The sequence below is a fragment of the Heterodontus francisci genome, chromosome 11, assembly GCF_036365525.1.
Source record: "Heterodontus francisci isolate sHetFra1 chromosome 11, sHetFra1.hap1, whole genome shotgun sequence".
NCBI classification, from domain to species: domain Eukaryota; kingdom Metazoa; phylum Chordata; class Chondrichthyes; order Heterodontiformes; family Heterodontidae; genus Heterodontus; species Heterodontus francisci.
In genome coordinates, this window is record NC_090381.1 from 88,616,236 (window position 1) to 88,643,865 (window position 27,630).

General features: G+C 43.0%; 1 protein-coding gene and 1 long non-coding RNA gene across 2 annotated transcripts; both read right to left on the minus strand.

Moving 5' to 3' along the window:
- Positions 1–4,599: 4,599 nt before the first annotated feature.
- On the minus strand, positions 4,600–27,488 carry LOC137375366 (alpha-2-HS-glycoprotein-like). The gene is made up of 7 exons (XM_068042434.1): positions 27,138–27,488; positions 21,191–21,301; positions 19,307–19,394; positions 14,361–14,527; positions 11,955–12,050; positions 10,052–10,138; positions 4,600–5,265 (listed from the first exon to the last, which is right to left on the minus strand). Exons 1-7 carry the CDS (start codon positions 27,336–27,338, stop codon positions 4,921–4,923), a joined length of 1,095 nt encoding a protein of 364 aa, XP_067898535.1. The 5' UTR covers positions 27,339–27,488; the 3' UTR covers positions 4,600–4,920.
- On the minus strand, positions 17,783–19,290 carry LOC137375367 (uncharacterized). Its single transcript, XR_010975989.1, has 2 exons — positions 18,672–19,290; positions 17,783–18,036 (listed from the first exon to the last, which is right to left on the minus strand). It is a non-coding gene; the product is annotated as an uncharacterized lncRNA (long non-coding RNA).
- Positions 27,489–27,630: the final 142 nt, after the last annotated feature.

The following is a 27,630-nucleotide window of genomic DNA, read 5'->3' on the forward strand; positions in this document are numbered from 1 at the left end:
CTTCAAAATACCAAGCACTTCCAGAAACTCAAACAGTAGAATGTAATCAGCAACTAACCTGCAAGCTGTTGGTGATTCCTTTAAATTATACTGGTGGGGGATCCTTCCTGCTGCTGAATGAATGTTCAGCTATGCTTGTTTAAGGGAGGGCATTAGCTAGAGCGGTGAGGTTGAAAATGACAGCTCTGATATCAAATCAGCATTACACAGAGATTGACCTCACAATCTGCCTACTCGGCTTTCTTCTGGCACAAGCTCCTAACACCCCTGCTAATGTCTTCACCAAGATGGTGTTGAAGACAGCAAGTGAGTTCTTCCCCCTTGTCCTGACAAATATTTATCCAATAACCAACATCACTAAAAATCAGATTATCTGGCCATTGTCACATTGCTGTTAATGGGATCTTTCTGTGTGCAAACAGATTACCTCATTTCCTGTATCCTTCCTACACTTATAAAGTACTTCTTTGACTGAAAAGTGCATTGGGATACCCTGAGTTTGTGAAAGGTGCTGTATAAATGCAAGCCTTTATTTTTTTCGTTATACATTCTTTTTTTTTCTTTTGGCCTCCTTGTCTCGAGAGACAATGAGTAAGCGCCTGGAGGTGGTCAGTGGTTTGTGCAACAGCGACTGGAGTGGCTATCAAGGCCAATTCTAGAGTGACAGATTCTTCCACAGGTGCTGCAGATAAAATTGGCTGTCGGGGCTGTTACACAATTGGCTCTCTCCTTGCGCTTCTGTCTTTTTTCCTGCCAACTGCTAAGTCTCTTCGACTCGCCACGCTTTAGCCCCGCCTTTATGGTTGCCCGCCAGCTCTGGCGATCACTGGCAACTGACTCCCACAACTTGTGATCAATGTCACAGGACTTCATGTCGCGTTTGCAGATGTCTTTAAAGTGGAGACATGGACGGCCGATGGGTCTGGTACCAGTGACGAGCTCGCTGTACAATGTGTCCTTGGAGATCCTGCCATCTTTCATGCGGCTCACATGGCCAAGCCATCTCAGGCGTCTCTGGCTCAGTAGGGTGTATATGCTGGGGATGTTGGCCGCCTCAAGGACTCCTGTGTTGGAGATACGGTCCTGCCACCTGATGCTAAGGATTCTCCGGAGGCAGCGAAGATGGAATGAATTGAGACGTCGCTCTTGGCTGACGTACGTTGTCCAGGCCTCGCTGCCGTAGAGCAAGGTACTGAGGACACAGGCTTGATACACTTGGACTTTTGTGTTCTGTGTCAGAACATAGTGTTCACAGTAGTAAGGACTTTTTTATTCACTCATGGGATGTGCGTATCGCTGGCTAGGCCAGCAATTATTGCCAATCCCTAATTGCCCTTGAGAAGGCGGTGGTGAGCTGCCTTTTTGAACCACTGCAGTCCTTGTGGGGTAGGTACACCCACAGTGCTGTTTGGAAGGGAGTTCCAGGATTTTGACCCAGCAACAGTGAAGGAACAGCGATATAGTTCCAAGTCAGGATGGTGTGTGGCTTGGAGGGGAACTTGTGTCATGCAGACCCCCACCTGCCAAGAATGAGACATATTAATTTTGTCATATGAACATTAATTTTAAACTGTTGCTGGAGTGAAGAAATGACTTGTTAAAGAAATCACCAGACATTTCGGCTGGAAGGACATTTGCATACGAAGAGACGCTGCTTGTGGAGACAAAGGAGTATTCCCTGATCCAATTAACCCAAATGGATTTTGATCACCAGACATTGAATGTGTAAGGAAGCACATTCCAGGGCCTGCTAAGATAATACAATCCACAAATGCAGAAGTGGTTAAGTTAGTCACACGACTGACCTGCTGGCCAACTTGTTTTTTTTATTTGTGCCACAGAGAAAGGAACAGAAGGCAGTTTGAACCAGAACCTGGAACAAGAAAGCCTCTCCCTGCTGGCTGGCTCTCTTTTGCTTTCTCCTAAGCCACTGGACCCACCAAAGACACGTAAACCTCAAGAGATAAAAGACTCCAACATCGAAACAAGTTGAAGTGTGTACCGGGTCCCAATGGATAGCAGGACTTAGTGGCAACCAAAGACCCCACATTGAACTCAAATAACTAACAAATGTTGCCTCAAACCTTTCCCCTTTATTCTTTCTACTTTTCTGTCTCTATCTGCATGTATGTTTATCGCGTATGCATGCCAGCGTGGTCGCGTCACATATTCATAGTGATTAACTGGATTAGAGTTTAAGATTAATAATCTTCTACCTTTCTTGTTTAAATCCAGGGAAACCTGTCTGATTTCTTTGCCTTACAATTGGAGCAGTGAACAAGAATTCACTGAGAGGGAGCTAAAAACATGGTGTTTTAAAAATTAAACCCTGTTACGGTTAAACAAGGCAAAGGCTGAGAGGTAACCCCTAGACCCCTTTCTCACCTGGTTGTAACACATGCATCTGCTGCCCTTATCCTTCTAGGTGGTAGAGATCGCGGTGCTGCCGAAGGGGCCTTGTTAATTTGCTGCAGTGTGTATTGGAGATGATACACACTGTTGCCACTGTGCGTCGGTGGTGAGAGAGTGAATGTTGAAGGTGGTGATTGAAGTGCCAATCAAGTGGGCTGCTTTGTTCTGGATGGTGTTGAGCTTCTTGAGTGTTGTTGGAGCTGCACCCATCCAGGAAAGTGGAGAATATTCCATCACACTCCTGACTTGTATTTTGTAGATGGTGAACAGGCACTGGAGAGTCAGGAGGTGAGTTACTCGTTACAGAATTCCTCGCCTCTGACCTGCTCTTGTAACCACAGCATTTATGTGGCTGGTACAGTTCAGTTTTTGGTCAATGGTAATCCCCAGGATGTTGATAGTGGGGGATTCAGCGATGGTAATGCCATTGAACATCAAGGAGAGGTAGTTAGATTCTCTCTTGTTTGAGATCGTCATTGCCTGGCTCTTGTGTGGCGCAAATGTTACTTGCCATTATCAGCCCTAGCCTGGATGTTGTCCAGTTCTTGCTGTATCTAGACAGAAGCTGCTTCAGTATATGAGGAGTTGCGAATGGTGCTGAACATTGTGTAATCAACAGCGAACATCCCCACTTCTGACCTTATGATGGATTGTAGCACCAGCTTTCTGGCCATTTTCATGAATCATATTTTAAATCCAAAACCCCAATAAAGAACTGTACTGTTTGGTAAGCTTGTGGGAGTGGCTTAAGGAATAGGATTAACTGGCAGGAGTTTCGAGCCAGGCTAACCTGACTAAGGTGCATTCATATGCAAATGAACATTTCACACTGACAGGCTGGGTGGAAGGGAACCCAGGCCGATTGACGTCATCACCGTCGAACATGATTACTGGGAACAATACCCCGAGAGGTAACTCAATAAAGCACAGTCAGGACTCAGTCCCAACCAAATCTGGCAGAAGGCAGAGATGGCCGAGCCATTGGCTTCCAGGAGATAAACCAGTTAAGCAAGATTGGTTTGAGATTGAAACCCATTACCTGCTAATGGGAGCCATCAACACAGGAAGTGACAGACATCCAGTAATCAGCACTCATTGTCTCTCCAGTTGCCAGACCTGGGAGCAGGAAAACAAAATATAACTTTTCACAAAGATTTCAAAAGTCACTCACGGCCGCGGAGGTGGGGGGGTGGTAGTGGGGGGGGGGGGGGGTGGGGGGGGCGGCGCGGTTGTCCAGATAGATCATCTGAGTCAAAACATCGATCAGTATTGGCTGGAGAAAAGGTGATGGGTTTTGGATATATATGGAGCTGGCTCTTCTCGCTCCTCCTCGGCATCAATCTACAGCGAGTCTCCCGAGTGGGGCTCGGCTCCATTCAACGGAACACCACCAGAAGCTGAGTGCTGCTCTTCATTCCTCATCAATGGACCTCGACTCAGACTGGTAACCTGGCTACTGCGTCGGCAGTATGGAACCAGGAGCGAGACGTACAGGATGAAGCTGCAAGCAAGACAACGGGCATTCGGGGTGAGCATATTGCCTGCACCTACACATTCGCCAAGACCACTTAACTGTGTGAGGGGGTGATTGTAAGTCCTAACCAAACCTTAGAGGGGTTTAGTGCTGGGGGCCCTGTGTTAGTTTATTTCAGGGAAGGTTCTTTTATTAGGCTGTGGTAATTTAGCATGGTAGGGCTTGTTGGACAAGCCAAGATTGTACTATTTTGTACTGTTTATGAGTGTTATTGTTAATCTTATTAACCACAATACGGTTAAGCCCCGAAAACGTGGGTCGGAGTCTGATCTGTCCATATAATCCCTATCATCCAGCACTTGTAGTAAGAGGTGTGTTTTCAGTATGCCGGAGAAAACCACTTACAGGATGGAAGGTCATTGATGAAGCAGCTGAAGATAGTTGGGCCTAGGATGCTATCCTGATGAACTCCTGCAGTAATGTCCTGGAACTGAGATGATTAACCTCCAATAACCACAACCATCTTCCTTTGTGCTAGGTATGATTCCAACCAGCGGAAAGCTTTCCCCCTGATCCCCATTGACTCCAGTTTTGCGAGGGATCCTTGATGCCATACTCGGTCAAATGCTGCCTTGATGGCAAAGGCAGTCACTCTCACCTCACCTCTGGAGTTCTTTGCTTAGCAACACAGTAAAAAAATGTTTCTTCCTTGGTATGCTAATTCCAAACATTTTATTGCACATGAAGAGTAACAGTGTCACACAACAGTACAAGATTTACAAAAATCACACTGCCTAGATGTCTTCTGCTGAAAAGTTGCTGCTACATTATGACACTTACTTCAATTGTGCAATTCCCATGTACATTCACAATTACACTTTATTACTGTAAATCTCCTGAAGGTAGGGTATAATGGCAATTTTGCATTACATATTCCTGGTTCTGATGTGGTTAACCATCTGTAAGATATGGCACTATATTATGAGGAATGCTTTTGCTTTATTTTTAGAAAGAGAGAAGAGGGTTAAATCTGTTCACTGATCTTCAGGATACTTGTGTTTTGTTGGGCAGGTTGTCGCATCTGCAGGTAGGTCAGGGAACTTGATAGTTTGTTTCCCAGCGCTGGCAAGCAATTCCTCAGAGGATTCTGAGGACTCGTCCGTTGATCGTTTGCGTTTAGGAGGAATACTGTCAGATTTTCCGAATGTTGGAGTAAAACTCGAAAAGTCTGGTAATGCAGTAGAAGTAATGTGGACTTCGGCTTCTTGACCATTAGTATTAGCTTCTGGTGCCGCCACAGTGCCACCTTCCTCTCCGGGTGCCGCCACAGTGCCGCCTTCCCCTTCTGGTGCTGATGCAGTTTCAGCACCCTCTGCTACCTGCAATGTCACAATGTTTGGGTTATATTTTATCTTTAAATTATTTCATTGCTATTTTGTGACAACCCATTCTTTTTCACATAGTTGCTGACTTAGGGATTAAGAAACTTCGCTTTTTATGTTTTTGAAAGACTGACCTGATTATTAGCATCCAGACATTAATTTAATAGATACTTGAATATATGTGACCTATGCCATATAAATACAAGTTTGTTCTTTATTATATTGGAACAGTATCAGAAGCAATGTGTTATGGAGGATTCACTTTTGCAGAGGACTGGCTTCCACGTTGCACTATGGTGCAATCTGTTTAATAAAAATGTAGTGATACTAGTGCATGTATTGGGTAGAATATTGGCCAGCATTGCATAGATTATAGAATTTGTTCCTGTGTAATTCTTTCTTCCCTATATGCTCTGTAGTGCTGGGTAGAGAATTTGGACTATATTTCCCCCACATCCTCTTGGCCAAACAAGCAAATATGCTTTATGCATCTCCAATTGAGAAGACAACTGGGCTGACTGGCATGGTATCTCATGCACTGCTCCAAGAAAATGCCTGGATGATCTTGGCAACTTACTGCTTCCAGTGCTTACAATCTGAAAATCCCCATGCCATGACTATTTTAGTCAGACAGGTAATTGGTCTGGAACAATGCTACCGTGCTTCCTACTCCAGCCAAAATGTATGGATCGTGTGTTGTCCACTCCTTGGGCCAGAAGATTAAATGCCAAATGTATCTCAAGACTGTCACAGAACTCCAGAACAGTTGAGCATTCTGTTGGAGAAGATTTGCTAAAAGCTTTAAAGAAATAGGGCAGTTAAGATGTTTCCCCTGGCTGGTGAGTCTAGAACCAAGGGACATAGTCTCAGAATAAAGGGCAGGCAATTTAAGACTGAGATGAGGAGGCACTTCTTCACTCAGAGGGTGGTGAATCTTTGGAATTCTCTACCCCAGATGGCTGTGGAAGCTCAATCATTAAGCATGTGCAAGACAGAAATTGATAGATGTCTGGATTACTAATGACATCAAGGGATATGGCCATAGCGTGGGAAAGTGGTTTTGCGGTAGATGATCAGCCATGATCTAATTGAATGGCAGAGCAGGCTCGATGGGCTGATTGCCCTACTCTTGCTCCTATGTCCCTATGATTAAGATTGGAACAGGATCATGCCAACCTACAGTTGTTTTGTAAGGATGTGGATAAAATCAGTCATAGCTTTTCCTTGTATTCAATAAGGGTTTATCATCTTCTCTTCCACTCTTGGGCAATTTTTTAAAATATCTGTCCATGGGATGTGGGCATCTCTGGCAAGATCAACATTTATTGCCCAACCCTAATTGCCCTTGAGAAGGTGCCTTCTTGAAATGCTGCATTCCATGTGGTGCAGTTACTCACACAATGCTATTAGATAGAGAGTTACAGGATTTTGACCCAGCCACAATGAAAGAACAGCAATGGCTTAGTGTTTGCAGTCAATGGCAACGCAAGGACGCTCACCACCGACCTCGAAGTAAGTCTCGCTAAGAGATCAAGCGATCTCTCTGGTGAGAATTTCACATCTATCACCATACAAGTGGCACTGCAACTGATTGCAGAGTTCTTTAGGGGGCAATTCCCAGTGTGGAATTGGAGTGATGTCATCAGAGATCGTCCAAGCATTAACGATTTTCACAGACACACAAACAGGAAAGTAAAAGCACTAAAATAAAAATCACTTTAAAAAAAAATACATAGAGCAAATTAAAAATTGGGACATACACTTGGGGTGAAGGTAGAAGCCATAATAGAAGCCCATTGACCTTCATAGCGAGAGGATTCGAGTACAGGAGCAGGGATGTCTTGCTGCAATTACATAGGGCCTTGGTGAGGCCACACCTGGAATATTGTGTGTAGTTTTGGTCTCCTTATCTGAGGAAGGATGTTCTTGCTATAGAGGGAGTGCAGCCAAGGTTTACCAGACTGATTCCTGGGATGGCGGGACTGACATATGAGGAGAGATTGAGTCAGTTAGGATTACATTCGCTGGAGTTCAGAAGAGTGAGGAGGGATCTCATAAAAACCTATAAAATTCTAACAGGTCTTGACAGGGTAGATGCAGGAAGGATGTTCCCAATGGTGGGGGAGTCCAGAACCAGGAGTCATAGTCTGAGGATATGGGGTAAACCTTTCAGGACTGAGATGAGGAGAAATTTCTTCACCCAGAGAGTGGTGAGCCTGTGGAATTCACTACCACAGAAAGTAGTTGAGGCCAAAACATTGAATGCTTTCAAAAAGGTGTTAGATATAGCTCTTGGGTCTAAAGGGATCAAAGAGTATGGGGCGAAAGCGGGAACAGGCTACGGAGTTGGATGATCAGCCATGATCATAATGAATGGTGCAACAGGCTCAAAGGGCCAAATGGCCTACTCCTGCTCCCATTTTCTATGTTTCTGTGTAATATTCTGCAAAACTTTTTTTTAATTATTTAAAAAAAACTAGCTTAAAAATCTACTAATTAATCACTTAACAGCACTTTACAAATATAAAATTATTTTTTCAGGGCCAATTCTGTTATTCATCAAATTTTATTAATCGCATCATTGTTAAAACCCAGTTTATACCTGATTGAAACAGCAATGTGGAAGCGGGAAAGTTGAAATTCACACTGATTTCAGTGATTCCCAGCTCTGGGGGGGGTTGGGGAGGGGGTGTGTCCACAGTACAACCTTTGGTGGAGCACTGACAAAGAACAATTTCAGGATTTCCATGTTAATCATGCTCACATCTCTGTCCTGGGATTGCTGCAGTGTTCCAGTGAACATCAACGCAAGCTCGAGGAACAGCATCTCATCTACCGATTAGGCACACTACAGCCTGCCGGACTGAACATTGAGTTCAATAATTTCAGAGCATGACAGCACCCCATTTTACTTTCATTTTTAGTTATTTTTTCTTTTTTACTTTTTTACATTTTTTACAATCTTTTTTTTTTGCATTTATTTCATTTCATCTTAGTTTGTTCAGTTTGCTTACCCACTGTGTTTTTTTTTCAGGTTTGCACTTACTGCTGTTCAATATTCAGTCCATTAACACCTATTCTGTACTAATGCTTTGTCTTTCAACACACCGTTAACATATTGTTTGGCAGCATCTGTGAAAAGAGAAGCAGAGTTAACATTTCGGGTCAGTGACCCGGATTCCGAAGAAGGGTCACTGACCCGAAACGTTAACTCCGCTTCTCTTTTCACAGATGCTGCTAGACCTGCTGAGTGGTTCCAGCATTTCTTGTTTTTATTTCAGATTTCCAGCATCCACAGTATTTTGCTTTTATTTCCATGTTAATCTGCCTGATATCCTGATGTTGCAATCAGTTTCAGAGGAGTAATGATGGTGAACACTGACAGTCCACTGTCAACCATCACCAACCGCCCCCAAAATCCAGCCTAATATACTTCCAGGTCAGGATGGCATGTGACTTGGAGGGAAACTTGCAGTTGGTGGTGTTTCTGTGCACCAGATGCCCTTGTCCTTCCAGGTGGTAGAGGTCACGGGTTTGGAAGGTGCTGTCGAAAGAGCCTCGGCGAGTTGCTGCAGCACATCTTGTGGGTAGGACATACTGCGGCCACTGTGTGCTGATGGTGGAGGGAGTGAGTGCTTAAGATAGAAATGAGTGGCTTGCTAGGCCATTTCAGAGGACAGTTAAGAGTCAACCACGTTGCTGTGGGTCTGGAGTCACATACAGACCAGACCAGGTAAGGACAGCAGATTTCCTTCCCAAACGGCATTGGTGAATCAGATGGGTTTTTACAACAATCTAGTAGTTTCATGGTTATCATTACTGATACTAGCTTTTTATTCCAGATTTATTTAATTAACTGAAGTTGAATTCCCCAGTTGCCATGGTGAGATTTAAACTTGTCTACGGATCATTTAATGCTGCCCTCTGGATTACTGTGGTTAGTGATTAGTAACATAACCACTGTGCTACAATATCCTGGATAAAGTGGATGTGGTATAGCCATTTTAACCAGATGCAGGATTTTTTATTTCACTCAGGCTACATAATGAATTGATTCAAATATATGAGGGTGCTCCGCATGACTGGAACCAAGAGTACTTGATATAAATCTGAAAGTTGTGCTTATAATGTTACTTTTGAAGATACCTGCTACCCCAACAATGAAATGTAAACATCATCCAAAGGAGCAGAGGATCAGGAGTACGCCAGTCAGTCCCTTAATCTTGTTCTGCATTCAATGAGATCATGGGTGATGTGCATCTTAATTCCAGTTACCCACGTCTGATCCATAGCCCTTCATGCCTCTACCTAAGATAACTGTCGACCTCAGTCTTGCAAATTTCAATGACTCAACATCAACGCCATTGATGTATAGAAGTGCCACCTGAATGGCCTAGCTCTAGTTTTAAGACTGTGTCCCTTGTTTTGGATTCCCCCACCAGAGGAAATAACTACATTGTATCCACCCTATCAAATTATTTATCATTTTAAACAATTCAATTATATCGCTCCTCGACTTATTAAACGTAACAGAATGTTTGGCAAGTTTATGCAATCTAGCCTCATAATCTATATTTTACTCTCTCCAAGCTCAATATATTCATCCTGAGGTGTGGTGACTTGTGCTTTCTGAATAAGGTTAAGCAGGTTGTAAACATTATTGATAAAATATCTGCTGCAGATGATGTATTGTGTGTTTAAGTGTTGATCTGTAGCTATAGTCCTGTATTACTGTTTGTCTCTTTTTGTACTATACGTTTTTCACTGAAGATGAAGGCATTACCTTTGTGCTGTAGATCTCACAGTCCACAACAACTGTCTCTTCACCAGAATTGCCAGGAGTGACAGAAGCTACACAGAATGCAAGATCCTACAAAAAGGTAAAAGACAGGAATAAATATAATGATCAAATGTCTAATGGTTTCACATTGCAAACCCCGTGCACACCTTCTTTAATCAAGGCTGAGCAGAGGGTTAATGCCGAAATCAGAGGGTTAATTCCATGCTCTATGCTGCCAGTGGGGAGCTATTTTTGCAGGTAGCATGGATTGGACAATCCAGCTGACAATGTATTTGTCCTGTCTCTGACCCTCGCCCCCTATAAATACTCCCCATCGGAACCATGTGATCACAACATCACTGTGCTGATTCTAAATTACAATTTTTCCAGATTTCACACTCTAAACCTCTGTGAAGCAGTTACAATGTTTTCTGAAATACTTACAGAAAACCTGAAACTTTACCTCAATGGATCATTGCATCATCCAAATCTGAACTAATCTTTATAAAGGAATTTTTAAGTAATTCATATTCTGGATCAACAAGATTTGGATCCATTCTGAGTTAGAAACTACTTCAGGCCCAATCCCAATATTTGTAGCTGTTGCTGATCTATCCTATCATCTAATCAAGTGTAAGTTTCTGTTAAACTTAGAGTTCAATGTCTTTGGAAGATATAGGAACATGGAAACATAGGAACAGGACTAGGCCATTCAGCCCTTCAAGCCAGTTCCACCATTGAATTGTACCATGCCTTATCTATAACTCAATTCAATTTTTTCACCAGTGTTCCATATCCCTTGATAACTTTACCTAATAAAAGTCTATCAATCTCAGTCTTAAAATGTTCAAATGACACAGCTACTAGAGTCTTTGGGAGTGCGGAGTTCCTACACTCTGTGTGAAAAGCTGCTTCTGATTTCACTTAAATGGCCTAGCTCTAATTTTAAGATTAATAACAGGATTTTCATATCAGATTTACACAACTGGTTACAAATGTGGTACAAAACTTAGAGATTATAGCTGCCAAATCAAAATCACCTCTAACTATGTCTCCTTCACTGAAACTTATCTAAGGCAGTGCAAAGATGTGTCCGCTCCACTGTCATGAAGATTCATCACAAAGCCCATGATGTAAATAAATGCTACTGTCTGTACCTACCTACCAGCATGGATTCGATTCCTTAGTTTGACAGATGATTCATCAGTAGTACAAGATAACAGCCACATAATGTAAGGCATATGATGGTGAGCATGCATAATGTTGGTGCTCCAATGAATGAACTCAGAATATGCGGCCAGAATATCAACTACTATCAATCAGCTGTTAGCATTCACACCAGTAGATTAAGTGTAACAACATTTAACCCAACAACATTGGTAGGAGCTTAGCCTGCTGGCAGTGATCAGCCCATGTGTGTAAATTAAAACATATCCTTCAAGGATCTGATAGACATTTAGCAACTATCATGAGACTGAGGTGTGGTGACAAATACTGACACGAAACTTATTGGCAACTTCACAGTATGGTTCACAAAGCTTCAGCTATGCTTCAAACACACTTCCAAAGTCCCTTGCAAACATAAACACACATACAGTTAGTACCTGTAAATCAATCTTGGGACTCAATTATTCTTTAATTAAACCATTTCAAGCCCTTAATTGGGTTACACTCACTGCTAGATTTTCATTATGCTTTACCCAAACCATCTGAACTCCTTTCTTACATTAAAGTCTTTTATTCTTTCCCAAATTCCCATTATCCAAGAAATAAAGCATCAGAACCTCTCAATTATTGTAAAATCAACATCTATTATACTATTTCTAAACCACCTAAATGTTTTGATTTGATTATAATCTGTAACTCAGTCTGCATTATTTATCTATTCTGACTACAATGTACTCACAGGAGATAGAAGGGCAATCAGAGGACACACAAGGCTGCCTTTGACACATGGTGTCTCCCGGATGACGAATTCCACCAACACTGGAGTCCCAGGCCCCTGAAGCATAATCACAATAATGTTCATAGTAAGTAATTAAATGAGTCAATCATTGCTTTTATTAGGATTACAAATCCAAACTTTGCAGCCATTGCAGCAAAAAATGTCCTCCTTTGCCAGGATTACCTGAAAGCAAAAGAGGATCTTGAAACACTTTTGTGCACCTACCTGCAAAGTAGCAGCATGATCGATTGGTGACATTGTGAAATTCATGCTGTATTGGTGAACTCCATAAGCTAGCAGCAGGGTGAATTAGTGAAGCTGTGAAAGTGTGTTAAACTATAGCAGTCATGTCAGAAAAGTACCACTGTGATATTTCCATCTCCCACATCAGAGATTTCTCTGAATGAGATTCCCAAATCATTGTCAATTAATGCTGAATTAAGGAGGCAGGGAAGCTTTAAGCTGTGAACTCACCATGATGTTGCCTGGGCTGGAGCATTTCAGCTATGAAGAGAGACTGAAAAGGTTAGGGTTGTTTTCCTTATAGCAGAGAAGGCTGAGGGGGGACCTGATTGAGGTATACAAAATTGTGAGGGGATAGATAGGACGAAACATTTTCCCTTAATGGAGGGGTCAATAACCAGGGGGCATAGATTTAAGATAAAGGGGCAGGAGGTTTAGAGGGGATTTGAGGAAAAGAAATTTCACCCAGAGGGTAGTTGGAATCTGGAACACACTGCCTGTAGGGGTGGTAGAGGCAGGAACCCTCGTAACATTTAAAATGTATTTAGATGAGCACTTGAAATGCCATAGCATTCAAGGCTATGGGCCAAGTGCTGTGCCTGATGGCTGGCACAGACATGATGGGCTGAAGGGCCTGTTTCTGTGTTGTATAACTCTATGACTCTTTGACAACACGATCCACATAGGTATTTTTACTTGTTAATGGTACATAACACTTTACACAATTTTATACTCTGGTCTCAAATAGAACGAGTTGAGGCAGAAACCAGTCTAACTAGTCACAACTGTAAGCAATATAATTTTCAACTGGAACCAGGTTCATCGGTCTCAACTGAAAACAATCGCCGGAATTTTACATTGGGCGGCAGGTCCGCCCATCGGCCAAAAAGTCGGGGACGAGCCCGCCTCCATCAGGCCTCGGGAGTCATGTCGTGATTTTAGGCTCCCCAGGCCCTTAATTGTCCTTGGGCAGGACTTCTACCTCTCTGAGGCAGGAAATCCCGCCGAATGGAGCTGCCAGCCAATCAGCGGACTGGCAACCCTCAGTCCCAGCAGCGCCACCGGGAGCGGTGGGACTGTAACCCAGCCACAGCAGCAAGAGAGATGACGGCCCCGGAAGACAGGTAAGTTTTTGGGACCTCGTCGGGCACAATCGGCCAGGCCCCAGCGAGGCAAGGGAGGTTGGTTTGGGGGGGTAGCTTTCCTTCAGTGGGGGGGTGGGGCGATTGGGGTCAGGGGTGGCCCTCCATGGGGCACAGCATGCCCACCCCGACCCACAAGGAGGCCGCCAGGTTTTACCTGGCAGCGTTCTGGGGGCCTGAACGTCCCACCACTGGTAAAATACCTGCGGCGGTGGGAAGAGGTCCTTAAGTGGCAGTTAATTGACCACTTCAGGGCCCTGATTGGCCTGGGCTGGACGGGCATTTCCTGCCGCTGCTGCTGCCACCCTTTGTAAAATTGCAGTAGGGGTGGGAAGGGTTGGGATCGGCACTCCCTGCCTCCCACTCAATTATACAGCACCATCCCCCTCCCCCACCCCCGCCACCAGCCTGTTCCTGTGAAAGGCCGAAAATACCGGCCAATATAATTTTCAACCAGAACCAGGTTCACTGGTCTCAACTGGAGCCAATATAATTTTTAACTGTCACAAGTGCAAATGGCCAACTGGAACCAGTACAACTCGTCCAGGTGTCCAAATTTCCATGGTCAACTGGTTCCAGTGGATTTATGGGAGGTATGTAGTAAAAGGTCACTTGCCCACCTGCCCTCTCGTGAGGAATGCTGCATTAAGCAAGAGTACGTAACAGAGAAACTAAGAACATTGAAGCCGATTGCTTTGGTGTGTGATGGATACCGTCTCCATTCTATTTAATTTCTGATCTAATCTGTGCCAAACCATCTTTATGTAGGTTTAGCGAAATTGGAATGAAGAGGATATTTCAGTGGCAGCAGGATCTCCTCTTGGCTGGGACATATCTGAGACATTAGCATTTAGTCCAATAGTAGGCCTGGCACTTACCTTCTCTGCAGTAAAAGTGTGAGGACCAGGAAATCTGAAGATAAGAGATAAATTACAATGAAAAGTTGTAGAAAAAGTTTAAGAAGTAAACTTTTTTGACTAACCTTTGTGGAACCTCGTGTTATTTCTTGAAGTGCAAAAGTAACTGTGTGGTTGCTGATTTGATTGTATTTATTAAGTGCAGCATTTGCAGCATGTTGAGCTTCTGTACTATTTTTAGCTATCAGATGTGGACAGTCGGGACATTTTTCAGAAACATCTTCTGCTGAATCTGCAAAATATTACAGGATACAGTCATTAAAAAAAATCTCCAATTTCTCTCTTGCTGCTGGAGACATTAACGAATGCAACGCTATGGTTGCATATTGTGATCATTCATGACCTCTCCCAAAAGGTCATTCTTCACACTTAAAACCCTCACCCAGGCAAATTATTTGTGGGGCAAGCAATTTACTGTCATTTGCATCTGCTCAGAACTGGCACTTTCACTGAGTTGATGCAAATTCCACCAGAATTCCAACAGAAACCCCACTGCACACAGAAGTGTGGAAATTTACAGTATTTGTTCTATGAGCCAAGTCATTTTCCGTAATCCTAAATAAGACCAATTAACCCCTTTTCTCAACCCAACTGAGATCAGCTAATTCAACCTATAGAAGCAATTGATCTTGGTACCCTCCTGGTCCGTGTGGCTCAGTTTCACACTGGACAGCACAATTACCTATTGAAGTATCTTGTTATAAAGCAGTATTTTCTCATGTTTCAGTAACTTAACCCTACTATTTCCCCAGTATTCTCATCAGCAATTACTGTTTAATATTCATTTTAGATTCATTCATCAACATTTTATCAAATGCCAACTTTTCTGAGCTGTTGCTTCATGACTAGCTACCTGTAAATATGTCATAAAGATATATATGCTTAGTTATTTTATTTGAACAATTTCAGATCCATCCATTCACCTTCAGAAACTAATTTTTCCCTTAACAATTTCAAAAGCAGATTGTAATTTGTTGCACTCATTGACAATTAGCAAAGCTTTACGTGCAATGTGGGCTAACTATCGGCTCTTTAAAGAAACCCTCCTGGGATGGGAGATCAGAGTTATGAATGACCTCCATGTGTGAGTCCGGATAGTGAATATGGGCCGTTCATTTGTACATGGGAGGCAGAACAGTGAAACCCCATCCTGTTCAAACAGGTGCACTTTCCAACAGAGTCTTGGGATAATAATTAAGACTTGTAACCCTGACCAGTGCAAATAGTTGTTTCTTGGGAAATGGGTATTGTTAGCAAGGCCAACATTTATTGCCAATTCTATTTGCCCTTGAGAAGGTGAGATGTCTTCTTGAACTGCTTCTGTGGTAAAGATGCTTCAACAGTGCTGTTAATATAGGAAGTTCCCATTTCTCATTTTAAGGCTCTATCTCTATTCTACTAGGACTGCAATTGGAAGTGGAGGACCAGCAAAAGGCACAAAAGGACTGCCTATCAGGCCAGGTAGCACACTAGGCATGCTGCCAGGTCCTCCCAGTTTGTAACCAATTGGGTCTACCGTCGCAGGCACAATTAGTTGGGAATGACAGAAGATAAATACATAAGGTGGCTGAGGTTCAGCAAGGAGACCGTGATAGATCTTCGCCATTTCTTTCAGGAAGAGAAACATCCATACATTCATGTGGCACTCCTAAATGCCATCAAAATCATCTTGACTCTCAATTTGTATGTATCTGACTCCTATCTGACTATGGATGGGGTTATTTGAAGTGCTAGCTAGTCTATTGTTAAGAGATATCCAGTAAATCACAAATGCATCATTCAGCATGGCCGACAATTTCATTATTTCCACCACTGATCGACAGCAACAACATGAGAAAGTAACCCGATTGTACAGATCAGCCAGTTTTCCCAATGTTCAAGGAGTCATTGATTGAACCTATGCTGCCATTTGGCTCCCTGTGTATAATGCTGTGTCATTTATGAACTGAAAAGAATTTGATTCTTTCAATCACCAGCCAATATGTGATCACATGCACAGAAACATGTATGTTTAATGAAAACAAAAATGCTAGAAATACACAGCAGGTCTGGCAGCATCACTCGCCACAGATGCTGCCAGACATTAGAATTAGAATTAGAATTAGAACATTACAGCGCAGTACAGGCCCTTCGGCCCTCGATGTTGCGCCGACCATCTGACCTACACTGGCTGAGTAATTCCAGCAGTTTCTGGTTTTTTATATATTTCAGATTTTCAGTGTCCACAGTATTTTGCATTTGAATCATCTTGTTGATACCTGTTTCCCCAATAGCTCCTATAATGTCTTCATTTTATGGAATCATCCATGACAACATTATTTGAAGGGAAAAAAGAATGGAAGCATTGTTCCACTGCAGTTATGGCCTGTGGGAGAAGCAGAGTGCAGGTACAACAAACTTCATGTTACAACCAAAATGATTATTAAATGTACGATTGAGATGTTAAAGCAGATCTTCAGAAACTCAATTGATCAGTCAGTATCTTACATGATAACCTGCCAGAGTTTTATGAATAATTTTCCCTGATATGTAAATACAAAAAGTGGATGACAAACCATTGTAGAGTAAAAGGATAAAATATGGCAATGTGCTGCTGAACTAACAATGCAGTGAGAAAGATTAGTGCTCCAAGCACTGATAAAGGAAAACTTCCAATGAATGCCACAGCTACACCAAAGTAACTGGACCCAATTACCTTCCCCTACATTTTCCTGTGCAGCTTCCCAAATACCATCTCTTATCATCTTTTGCTGAGCTCATGTGTTATTACAAATAAGTACATAACATAATGTTCAAACAGTATACCTGTTCAATCCACTGTGTGGTGCAGTGAATGTTGTTGGCATGATTTCCCACAGTGCTTCTCAGTGCTTGTAGTTTGTGCTTGGTGTGTAACACCTAACTTACTACTCTCCACTGTGGGAAGGAGGAATTGTACAGGTAAGCTGCAGGGTGAGATTCTGATGGCCTTATACCTCCTTGCGGTTTGCATTGTGATGATTCTGCATCTGAATCAGCTATGTTCAATGTTGTTGCGGGTAACTGGATTGCTCACTTTCTGTCATATCCACTATCACTTGTGCATTGATGTTTGATAGACTGGATGTGATGTTGCCTGGTCCACTCATACTCCAGGCATGTCCCTGCTGGACACTCCTTCAGCTTGTCCACTGATCTGTCTGAGAACAGAACTTTGGGCCACTGTGAGATTTGTGAATCTCTGCCTCAAGTTGCTTCTGTGCAATCTCTGAACATATTGAAGCTGGTCAAGTCATGACCCTGAAAGATTGAAGCCCAAAGCTTCTAAAGCAACTTCGAGAGATTGTGCAGCTACTGTGCCTATGGCATGAGCAACTAAGGGTTCTGCTGCATCTGCTCGCTGATAAGTTACAGTGCAGACAACTGTGCAAATCTATGCAGTAAACTCTTCCATTCTCCACCCAATTTTCATAGTGTGTTTTGCATCAACATAAATGACTTAGATTGATCCAGCTCAAATCTCTTTTATAAATAGGTTCGATGAAGTCTGAAATCCCTAGGCGCTGAAACAGGGGCAGAACTATGCTAGATCTCTGTCCAGCAGAAGCTTAGCCTTCAGCGGCTTACACCACTTGCTCCTCCTCACCAGCACTGTGACTCAACTGCATTTCCTCTCAGTCTCACTATTTAGCTGAGCTGGTGATTAGCAGAGATGGTAATGGCTCAGAGATACTGGCAGTGGCAGCAATTTGATATTCCATCCTAAGAAAGAAGAAAACAAAATGTCAAAATGTTGTTTTAAACAACCATCTTTAAGCACTACTTTCAAATGTAATGTTCCTCCAATTGAATCAATCTGTGATGATAAGCAGTCAGCAAAATAACATGGCATGACATAAACTTTATAATGCAAGACCTGAAATCAAGGGAAGCCTCTAGTTACATTGTCTCCCACTCCCTCAGTGCAGTCTCAGGCAATGATTTCAAGGGTGGAATCAACGGCTTAAATTCCTTGATTACTTTTTGTTCATGCCTTTTGTTGCCAATTAAAATAGTAGTACAGAGATATTGAAAGTAGAGAGAGCAAATTGCAATGTTGTATGGCTGCACAGATTTAAGGGTATACTATATACTATAAATTGAGGATACATAGTCTTGTTTGAAGTCCTTTAAGAATTATTGCTATACACACGTGTTGCCATATGCACTTCCTAATTGTAATTACAACATGTGCCCGAACAAATTCAAACACAGCATTCCTTGGCTTCCCTGACTCTATGATGGCAGGAATACTTAACATCTTCAAACATTAATGGGTCAAATAGTTAACAGAGATGACTTCCTTGCACATGTATTTGGGGCAGTTTTTGACATGTAGGACAGTATTGTTGCCTTACCTGATCAGATTTCTTAAGGTCAGACCCATTTTCCTGACGTCTTTCCAGGTCTTGCAGATCCTGGACACTGCACTCATTGATTGTAACACAGCTGCCCAATTCTGCTGCATCAGGTGTGTCTGAGGGAGTGCAGTGGCCATTAATCTCATACAGAATGTTCCTCCTCTCCCTGACTGCTTCCAGAATGGCATCCAGCTCCTGGTCAGTAAACCTGGTTTTCCTCACTCTGCTGTACTCCACTCCTTAGTAATATTGTTCAGTTATCAGATGTCCTGGCCTTGCCTACACTATTTCAGATTTTAACTGGCTCTTAATTCCAGTTCACAGCTGATTATCAGGACTTTTTCTTCTTTCATATCATTAGAAAACTCATCCCATGGGAATAAAAGCGTGCATTTTAACGCACAGACTAAAATCAGTAAAATCACGCATTAAGCAGTTTTCTTTGTAACCATCAAAAAACCCCAAAAAAGATTCAGTTAACAGAAGCAACAACAATTTGTAGCCTATGGCATTACAAGTGCAACTGTAACTTTTCACTGATACAACAAACTTATACTTAGCAAACAGCGACACCTCTGCTATTGCTATAGAGCTCTGAATTGTATAATAATGTCAATTCAACAAAAAAATACCTGAGGATATTTCACACTTGTAGTCTTTCACATGACCAGGAGCTCCAGATTTGGTCTCTATGATTACCTTACAATCTCCTTCTACTTTCTAAAATGACAATGAGACAAAAATAGTTTTAGTTACTTTAAACATGTTTAGAATACATTGTATAAGTCACTTGGTGATTTGCACTAGGATGTCCAATGTTATTGGTTATCTGTGTGATAATGGACTGCCTCATGGTGATGGGCATGTAAATCATACAGGGAACACGAAGAATAGAAATTACAATTTGAGATCTTCGCATATGATTACTTAACATGTTCATATGGCATTTCTACATCTGGTATGTTAATGAAGGTGTTAACAGTGGGCAAAGGAATTTAATATTAGCATGTAGAATGTTTCTTTTGCAAACGTTTTGGACTACAGAAAATTTCTGGCTGGATTTTCAGTGACCTATTTTATTGCTCAGTTTTTCAATGTTCCTGTCTGACAACGAATAGGGAAGACCATTTTGTCACTGCCGCTACATTAGTAATAATAGATTATTGATTCTTGTGGATGACAGAGGCAACTGAGAATTGGTCAACAAAATGATTACAATGTCTTTTCCACCAACATATATTTTACTGCACAGCCAAACACTCAACCATATTCTCCATAAGTGTTCTTTACTTTGATCTTTAAAATGTCATATCAAAACTTGTTTGTTTAAAGAGCTGAGCAACAGGGAGTCCCATTCACTTGTCCACAAGGTGCAGGCCCTAGCCCAAGTTCCAGGGACAATAGTTTTGTAACTTTGGGGTCAGACCACTGGTACCTGTAAGGATGCTTCAAAAAAATTTTTGAAATCAGCTTGAGCTCCTAAAGGAGCAATATCTTGGAAGACCAAAGGTAATTAATCCCCTGTTTGCCTATTAGAGTTTTGGGTCCTTTGTTGGTCTTTAGCAGAATTCACATCAGCTCTCAGTTGGCAAGAATTCTGCTGTGACCTTGTAACAACATACAGAGTTGAAATCCTGGGGTACCAGGGAATACCTGAGACACTCCTGCTTAATCTGTGAGGAAGGCAGCAGGGAGAGGAATTACCCTCTCCTCATCCTACTGGAAAATAGGAATCAGAAATGGAGTAGAATCCCATTGGAACCAGGTTCTAGCTTCTGGTGAGTGATTTATCTGCTTTCCATTTTTCCCCAGATTGGAAGTTCAGGCCCAAACATTTACCTCTGAAGTTAAGCCATGCCAATTGCCCACCAGCAAAGTACCACTTGATTTTTTCCCGTCCCCATTTTGTAATTTATTTTTCTCCTGTTTTTACATTCTCATAGCTTGCAAGTATTGGCACCCAGTTAGATTCTGATCAGGCTGTTCAGAAAGGTCCACAATGTAAGCTAAAATGATGGAGTCATTAGTTTTTAAGGTTGTTAAGGTTTTCAATCAAATTTTGTCATCAAGAAAATGAGAACTAAATCCAACTTCATTTCCCACACTGCCTTTATTTTTTTCCCATTCCTATGTCTTTTTTTCACACTTTTGTTGCTTTCGCAATCTTGTACTGGACGTTATAAACTAGATTTTTTCAACATTTCTTTAGCCCCAGCACTATACGATTTATTTTGAATCAGATAACACACCAATCAGGAAACGTAGGCTGAGGTATATGAAAGAGATATGAGTCAATGCATTCCCTGAATTTTTTTTCTCCACTTTAACACAGATTTTCCCAATAGGAGTTTCCCAAGTTCAGGTCACAGTGAAATGACATACAAGTATCAGACCACATTCCCCACCATGCTTGCAACCCTATAACCAGCTCCCCACAGAATGTAACAGTCATATAGTTATCAAATTTTAAGTAAGACTGCAATACATTTATAGAAGTTTAAGGGAAGAATACTCACAGTTTCCTTGAATGATCGGATTTCACAGTCATTCAATGGTTTACGGCTCAGAACATGGCATTTCGTCTCTCGAACCTCAATGTCCAAATAATGGACATCAGTCCCACTTGCCTGCAAAGGAAATAGTTGTAAAGAACTCAATGTGGAATAAGAATATTAACATTTTCTCAAACTGCATTGCCACTTTCGTAGAATTGCTTTGCTCTGTGCAAGCATGGGTACTCAGCTGCATGATAACAGTTTTTAAGTAGTTCAATAACATTGATAATATTATAGTCAGGTATCCATTTGACATCACATTATTTTATGAGTGGCTCACCCACTTCCCCGCATTGTTGCAGTTTTGATTTAGCTTCTAACTTGGGTGCCACCCACCTTGACTTGTGTTATGGCATGGGACAAGCTCACGATATAAGCTCCGTGTGCTGTGAGTCTAAGAGATAGGTGAGAACCTGTCTGCCAGCTGAATCTTCAGAGGATTGCCAAAGAAACAGGTAGGAAACAGTAGCAGCTAGCCAGTGCAGACACTGGGCTGAATTTTGCTTGCCTTGTAGGGACACACTGAGAAGTGGAGGAGGGCCATAAAATGATAAAATGGCAATGGGAGGTGGGGAGCGGAGTGCCTGTTGCCTTTCCGACAGCAAGGAATTTTGTCAGTGGTGATGGAGGTGGAGAATAGCCTTCCAACTCAGAGGCCAATGGAGTCCCTCATGTGGCAAATTAAGGTTCACTTAAGTGCCTCTTCTCGCCGCCCCTAGCATTTTACCAACGCCTGCTACATGGGGAGACTGCCCAGTAAAACCTGGCAGTGTCCATGTGAGCTAGGTGGGGGTAGCTCCTGATCAGGCACTCTATGGGCCATAGAGGGGACCCTCCCCAGTGGCAAGGACCAACCCCGTGGAAAAGAAAACACCCCCACCACCCACTACCCCTCCCCCCCCCCCCACCACCTACCGATTGGCCAGCAACTCTTGGAGGTGGGCTCTCATCTTGTAAAGGGACAGGACCTCTGGCACCAGGCAGTTATTTGAAAAATGTAGCCGAGGGGTCTCCCAAATGGCTGAGGTGCCCTGGCTTTCCGGCCCAGCATCAGGAACCCTGCCATAGTGACAAACTTCAACCCACAGAGTTGCTTACTGTAGAGGCAAGACCAGTTCACACTCCAGCAGAAACAAAGCATTCATCACAGGTGAGTCACAAGGTCTCCATTAAGCAGCAGCAGTGTGCCACCACATTTGCTTCTCCAAGTGAGGTAGGAGTTTGAAGAAGCAAGAAATTAGAAAGTAGAATACACAACCTGTCACAATCACCAAGGGCAACCACAGTGGAAGCAAAAATTGATGCAGGGACAAAGCGTGAAGTAGGCAGATGAACCGAATGAACATTCTGCAAAATGTTTCATCATGATGCTTTTTGCACAGAAGACATATGAATCTTGGTATTCAGGCTCATATATAGGAACAGCAATGAAAGCGTGGTGATTCAGGTCATTATTTTAGTATATGGCGAGAGTGCAATATAGTACTCTTCATGGAAGGAATCAATAACTGCCTTTAACATCCTGCTAATCATACCTTAATGCACTAGTAAGTTTGGTTGTGCACCAGTCAATTGTCTTTCCTCCTCTTCCTTTCTGCTTCAATACCATTGGTAGCATTTGAAAATTCATTCAACTGTCCATACACTGCTAGCTACTTTGAAAACCTGATAGTCTTACAGTGAAATTTTAAATTCAGTTAAATCTTAACGCTTTCAACTTAGCATGCACAGCTGTGGATATGAAATTGGGCTTGTTGCCAATGTACCCTCTTTTATTGTGCGTGGCAGATCCATTTAAGTGCGCAGGCCTTTTAAATGTTTCTGCATGGTTGCGTGCGCACGCACCCTAAATTAAAGGGGTTGACTCGCACAAGGCCTGCACAGGAATGTTCAGGTTATGGTCACACAGCTTAGAGGGAACATTGCTTGTTACTGCCTTTTGTTTGGCTGCCACAAGTGCCCTAAGACAGTTGTTCTCAAAGATTTTTGTCCATGGATCACTTTGGCGGGACAAAAGACCCTGTTGATTACCTCCCGGTCCGACATCACCCACTTTCACTTGCCATCACAAAAAAAACCAGAATTAATTGGAAGAATGGAGAGAATGTGGAAACTCTAAATATTTTGGTGCCTTTTTGCTACCAAATGGAATAAATTCCTGTGCATTAATTTTTTTAATTAAATATAAGTAAATGATTAATTCATGTCAGAGAAAAAGCATCAACATTAATATGTGTTATAAAATCATCACAATAATCTTCTGGCATGTGGGAGCCTGTCTGGTTGTGTGACGTCACGCGAGTGGTGGGGATGATGGTTCTGGCCTGTTCTCTCATATGGCCTCGGCTGTGGCGGTGCGCATCAATGACTTGCATTTTGGACCAGCCCGTGGACCACCTGGAGGATCCTTGCGGATCACCAGTGGTCCACAGACCACACTTTGAGAACCACTGCCCTTTGAGCTCCAAAACAGCATCCGTAACATATGCACCCCTTTTGAGGTGCATCATGCCAGAAGTTTTATTGGTGAGGCTATTAGCGTGCAATGATTGGCCACATGAGATATGCAGAACATGTAGATCTCGCGTCAATCAGGGTCCAACACTGAGTTGATGTCAGTGGTGCCATTTCTAAACACACATTCAGCAACACTCATGCCCAGTGTTTAACCAAATGTAGGTCATGCTTCTGAGCTGGTAGCTGAGAGTGTGAAATCAAGTGACGGTGCATCTGCATCATCATTGAGTTCTTGTTGTTCCTCCACTTGCCTGGCCACGTTGCATTTTTGAGTATCTGAAAGGGGAAAGTCATAAGGTTAAGGTTTGTCTGCGAGGAGGGGGGAAGCAAGATGTGCATGCTTACTCCAACTGCAGCTTATAAATCTGAAGAGAGTGCGGACGAGAGGGAGGTGGGATGTGAAAAGGAGGATTAGGTTAGAGGGTACCATCAAATTCAATGGTTTCAGTTCCTGCGCTGGCCAGGGCCTCAGCAACTGGCTTCTCACTAACGGCCAGCACCATCTCCTTCACAGGGGGTAGAATATGTAGGCTCCTGCTACCTCCAGTTATGCACCACCTAGAACATAGAACATAGAACAGTACAGCACAGTACAGGCCCTTCGGCCCACAATGATGTGCCAAATCTTTAACCTACTCTAAGATCAAACTAACTACCTATCCCTCATTCTACTATCATCCATGTACCTATCCAAGAGTCGCTTAAATGCCCCTAACGTATCTGCTTCTACTACCACCGCTGGCAACACATTCCACGCACCCACCACTCTCTGTGTAAAGAACTTACCTATGACATCTCCCCGAAACCTTCCTCCAATCACCTTAAAATTATGCCCCCTGGTGATAGCCCTTTCCACCCTGGGAAAAAGTCTCTGACTATCCACTCTATCTATGCCTCTCATCATCTTGTACCCCTCTATCAAGTCACCTCTCATCAATCTTCGCTCCAATGAGAAAAGCCCTAGCTCCCTCAATCTTTCTTCGTCGGACATGCCATCCAGTCCAGGCAGCATCCTGGTAAATCTCCTCTGCACCCTCTCTAAAGCTTCCACATCCTTCCTATAATGAGCTGACCAGAACTGAACACAATATTCCAAGTGTGGTCGAACCAGGGCCTTATAGAGCTGCAGCATAACCTCGCGGCTCTTAAACTCAATCCCCCTGTTAATGAAAGCCAACACACCATATGCCTTCTTAACAACCCTATCGACTTGGGTGGCAACTTTGAACAATCTATGGACATGGACCCCAAGATCCCTCTGTTCCTCCACACTACCAAGAATCCTGTCTTTAAGCCTGTATTCCACATTCAAATTCGACCTTCCAAAATGAATCACTTCGCACTTTTCCAGGTTGAACTCCATCTGCCACTTCCCAGCCCAGCTCTGCATCCTGTCAATGTCCCGTTGCAACCTACAACAGCCTTCCACACTATCCACAACTCCAGCAACCTTCGTATCATCGGCAAACTTGCTAACCCAGCCTTCCACTTCCTCATCCAAGTCATTTATAAAAATCACAAAGAGCAGAGGTCCCAGAACAGATCCTTGTGGAACACCACTGGTCACCGAGCTCCATGCTGAATACTTTCCATCTACTACCACCCTCTGACTTCTATGGGCCAGCCAATTTTGTATCCAGACAGCCAAATTTCCCTGAATCCCATGCCTCCTTACTTTCTGAATGAGCCTACCTTATCAAACGCCTTTCTAAAATCCATATATACCACATCCACTGCTCTTCCTTCATCAATGTGTTTTGTCACATCTTCAAAGAATTCAATAAGGCTTGCCCCTCACAAAGCCATGCTGACTGTCTCTAATCAAACCATGCTTTTCCAAATAATCATAAATCCTGTCTCTCAGAATCCTCTCCAATAATTTGCCCACTACCGACGTAAGACTGACTGGTCTATAATTCCCAGGGTTATCCCTATTCCCTTTCTTGAACAAGGGAACAACATTTGCCACCCTCCAATCATCCGGTACTACTCCAGTGGACAGTGAAGACGCAAAGATCATCGTCAAAGGCGCAGCAATCTCTTCCCTCGCTTCCCGTAATATCCTTGGGTATATCCTGTCTGGCCCCGGGGACTTATCTGTCCTCATATCATTCAAAATTTCCAGCACATCCTCCCTCTTAACCTCAACCTGTTCGAGCATATCAGCCTGTTCCACGCTGTCCTCACAAACGACCTGGAAGAGAGAGGTGTGTCAGTGAGTGTTGTGCAATCTGTTTGGGTGATGTAATTGTCATGGTTGAATGTGCGTAAACTATGAGGTGTGTGTTTGAGGCTTGCAGCAGTGTGGTGTGTGTGAGGGTGTGCTGAAGCTTATGAATGTTAGGTGTGAGTCCCGATTACTCAAAATGAAGTGAGTGCTGGGGGTGCAATGAAATGAGCAATCTCTGAGGCCAGTCATGCTGTTGGTAAGTTATGGCATTTGAAGATGTATTCACTGACCTTGAACACTTGTGTGAGGTCATTCATCTTCTTGTGATACTGTATTGAGGCCCTCCACAGTCAGCTGCTCCCACTGCCTTCTGAGTGTTTGTCTGGAGAGCCTCCCGTAATCCTACGGATACAGGATGTCTTCCTCCTTTCCACCTCTTCCACTAAGACCTCCAGTGTGCAGTTAGCACTGGCTGGAAGCTAAAATCATTCAAATCCGCAGCAACACAAAGTTGATGTGCTGCCTGCATTGCAATGAACAGGCACAGAACAATCATGCATTGTGATTCTCACACCCATTTTCAGGGGCTATCCAATTTAGCCCCCACCATCTCTCTCTCTCTCTCCCCGCAACATTATTTCTGAATTATGAATCAGGCACAATCCAGTATCCTGTGACACAGCGGGCTGAATTTTGGAGGCCTCCTGCCCAGCAAAAATGTAGGCTGCAACAACCAGAAACAGCTTGAAAGAACTCACCACACTGTTTCCCCTGTGGCCAACACAATACTGCTGGGGTCCTCCAAATAGGTGGCCTAGGCAGCCATCTGCAGAGGGCACACGGCTAATTTAAATATTAAACTCAGGATTCTATATTGTCAGTAGGTCCCCAATGACATTTTAGGACTAAACTGGGTGAAGCAAGTGCTGTGCAAGCTGCACCTAGTATCTGGGTCAAAGAGGAACCAATGGATAAGTTTTTCTTGATTTCTGTGGGCTGACAGGATCACCAGTCTTTCCTTGGGCTTCACAAAACCAACTTGGGCGTCTCCAGCTTTCCTCATCCCCTCCCCTCTACCCAGATCCAAAATTCATTCTGGGGCAAAATCTACTACACTGTCAGGGAACCAACATTTCTGCCCTATCAAACCGCTTTCTATTCATGAATTTGTAACACCAGTAGTCAGGGAAATAAACTACTCAACCATTCTTGCTGACGTACCTTCATTTCCTGGGCATTTTCTATTCTGTCCAGGCTGAACTTGTATCCATGCTTTCGGTCTTTATTGATGTGATCAACTGCGAGTTCTGCCACAGCTAGCACTTCTTGCCCATTGCATGCAACTGCGACATAAGAGTCTGATGACATAACCCAAGATGTACATAGCTGCAAACAGACCCCTAATGCAAAAAACAACTTCATGGTGTTTGGTAAACTGCACTGACAAAAAATATAAGTTCAGACAGTCTAAAGCTCCAAACTTACTGAGTACAGACTAATGCAGCATAGATTACTGGTCACAGAGCATGGAGCTGACAAAACTGGCTGTGAAAGCTCAAGAAGAGAGACTGCATTAAATGTTCTGGGGTTAGGAAGAAATCAATGAAATTGTCACATGACCCAGAATCAACAATTGCAAAAAAGATTGGACTGATTATGAAATCAAAGATAGGATCAGTCTTACTAGAATCGAAACAAGTGTTGCAATGAAGGT

Coding starts and splice junctions, on each gene's coding strand:
- LOC137375366 (XM_068042434.1), bottom strand. CDS start 27,338: ATGAAGTTGTTTTTTGCATTAGGGGTCTGTTTGCAGCTATGTACATCT. Junction 12,051..14,360: donor TAACACGAGGTTCCACAAAG/GTTAGTCAAAAA, acceptor ATTATGCTTCAG/GGGCCTGGGACTCCAGTGTT. Junction 10,139..11,954: donor TGATTGCCCTTCTATCTCCT/GTGAGTACATTG, acceptor ACCTTTTTGTAG/GATCTTGCATTCTGTGTAGC.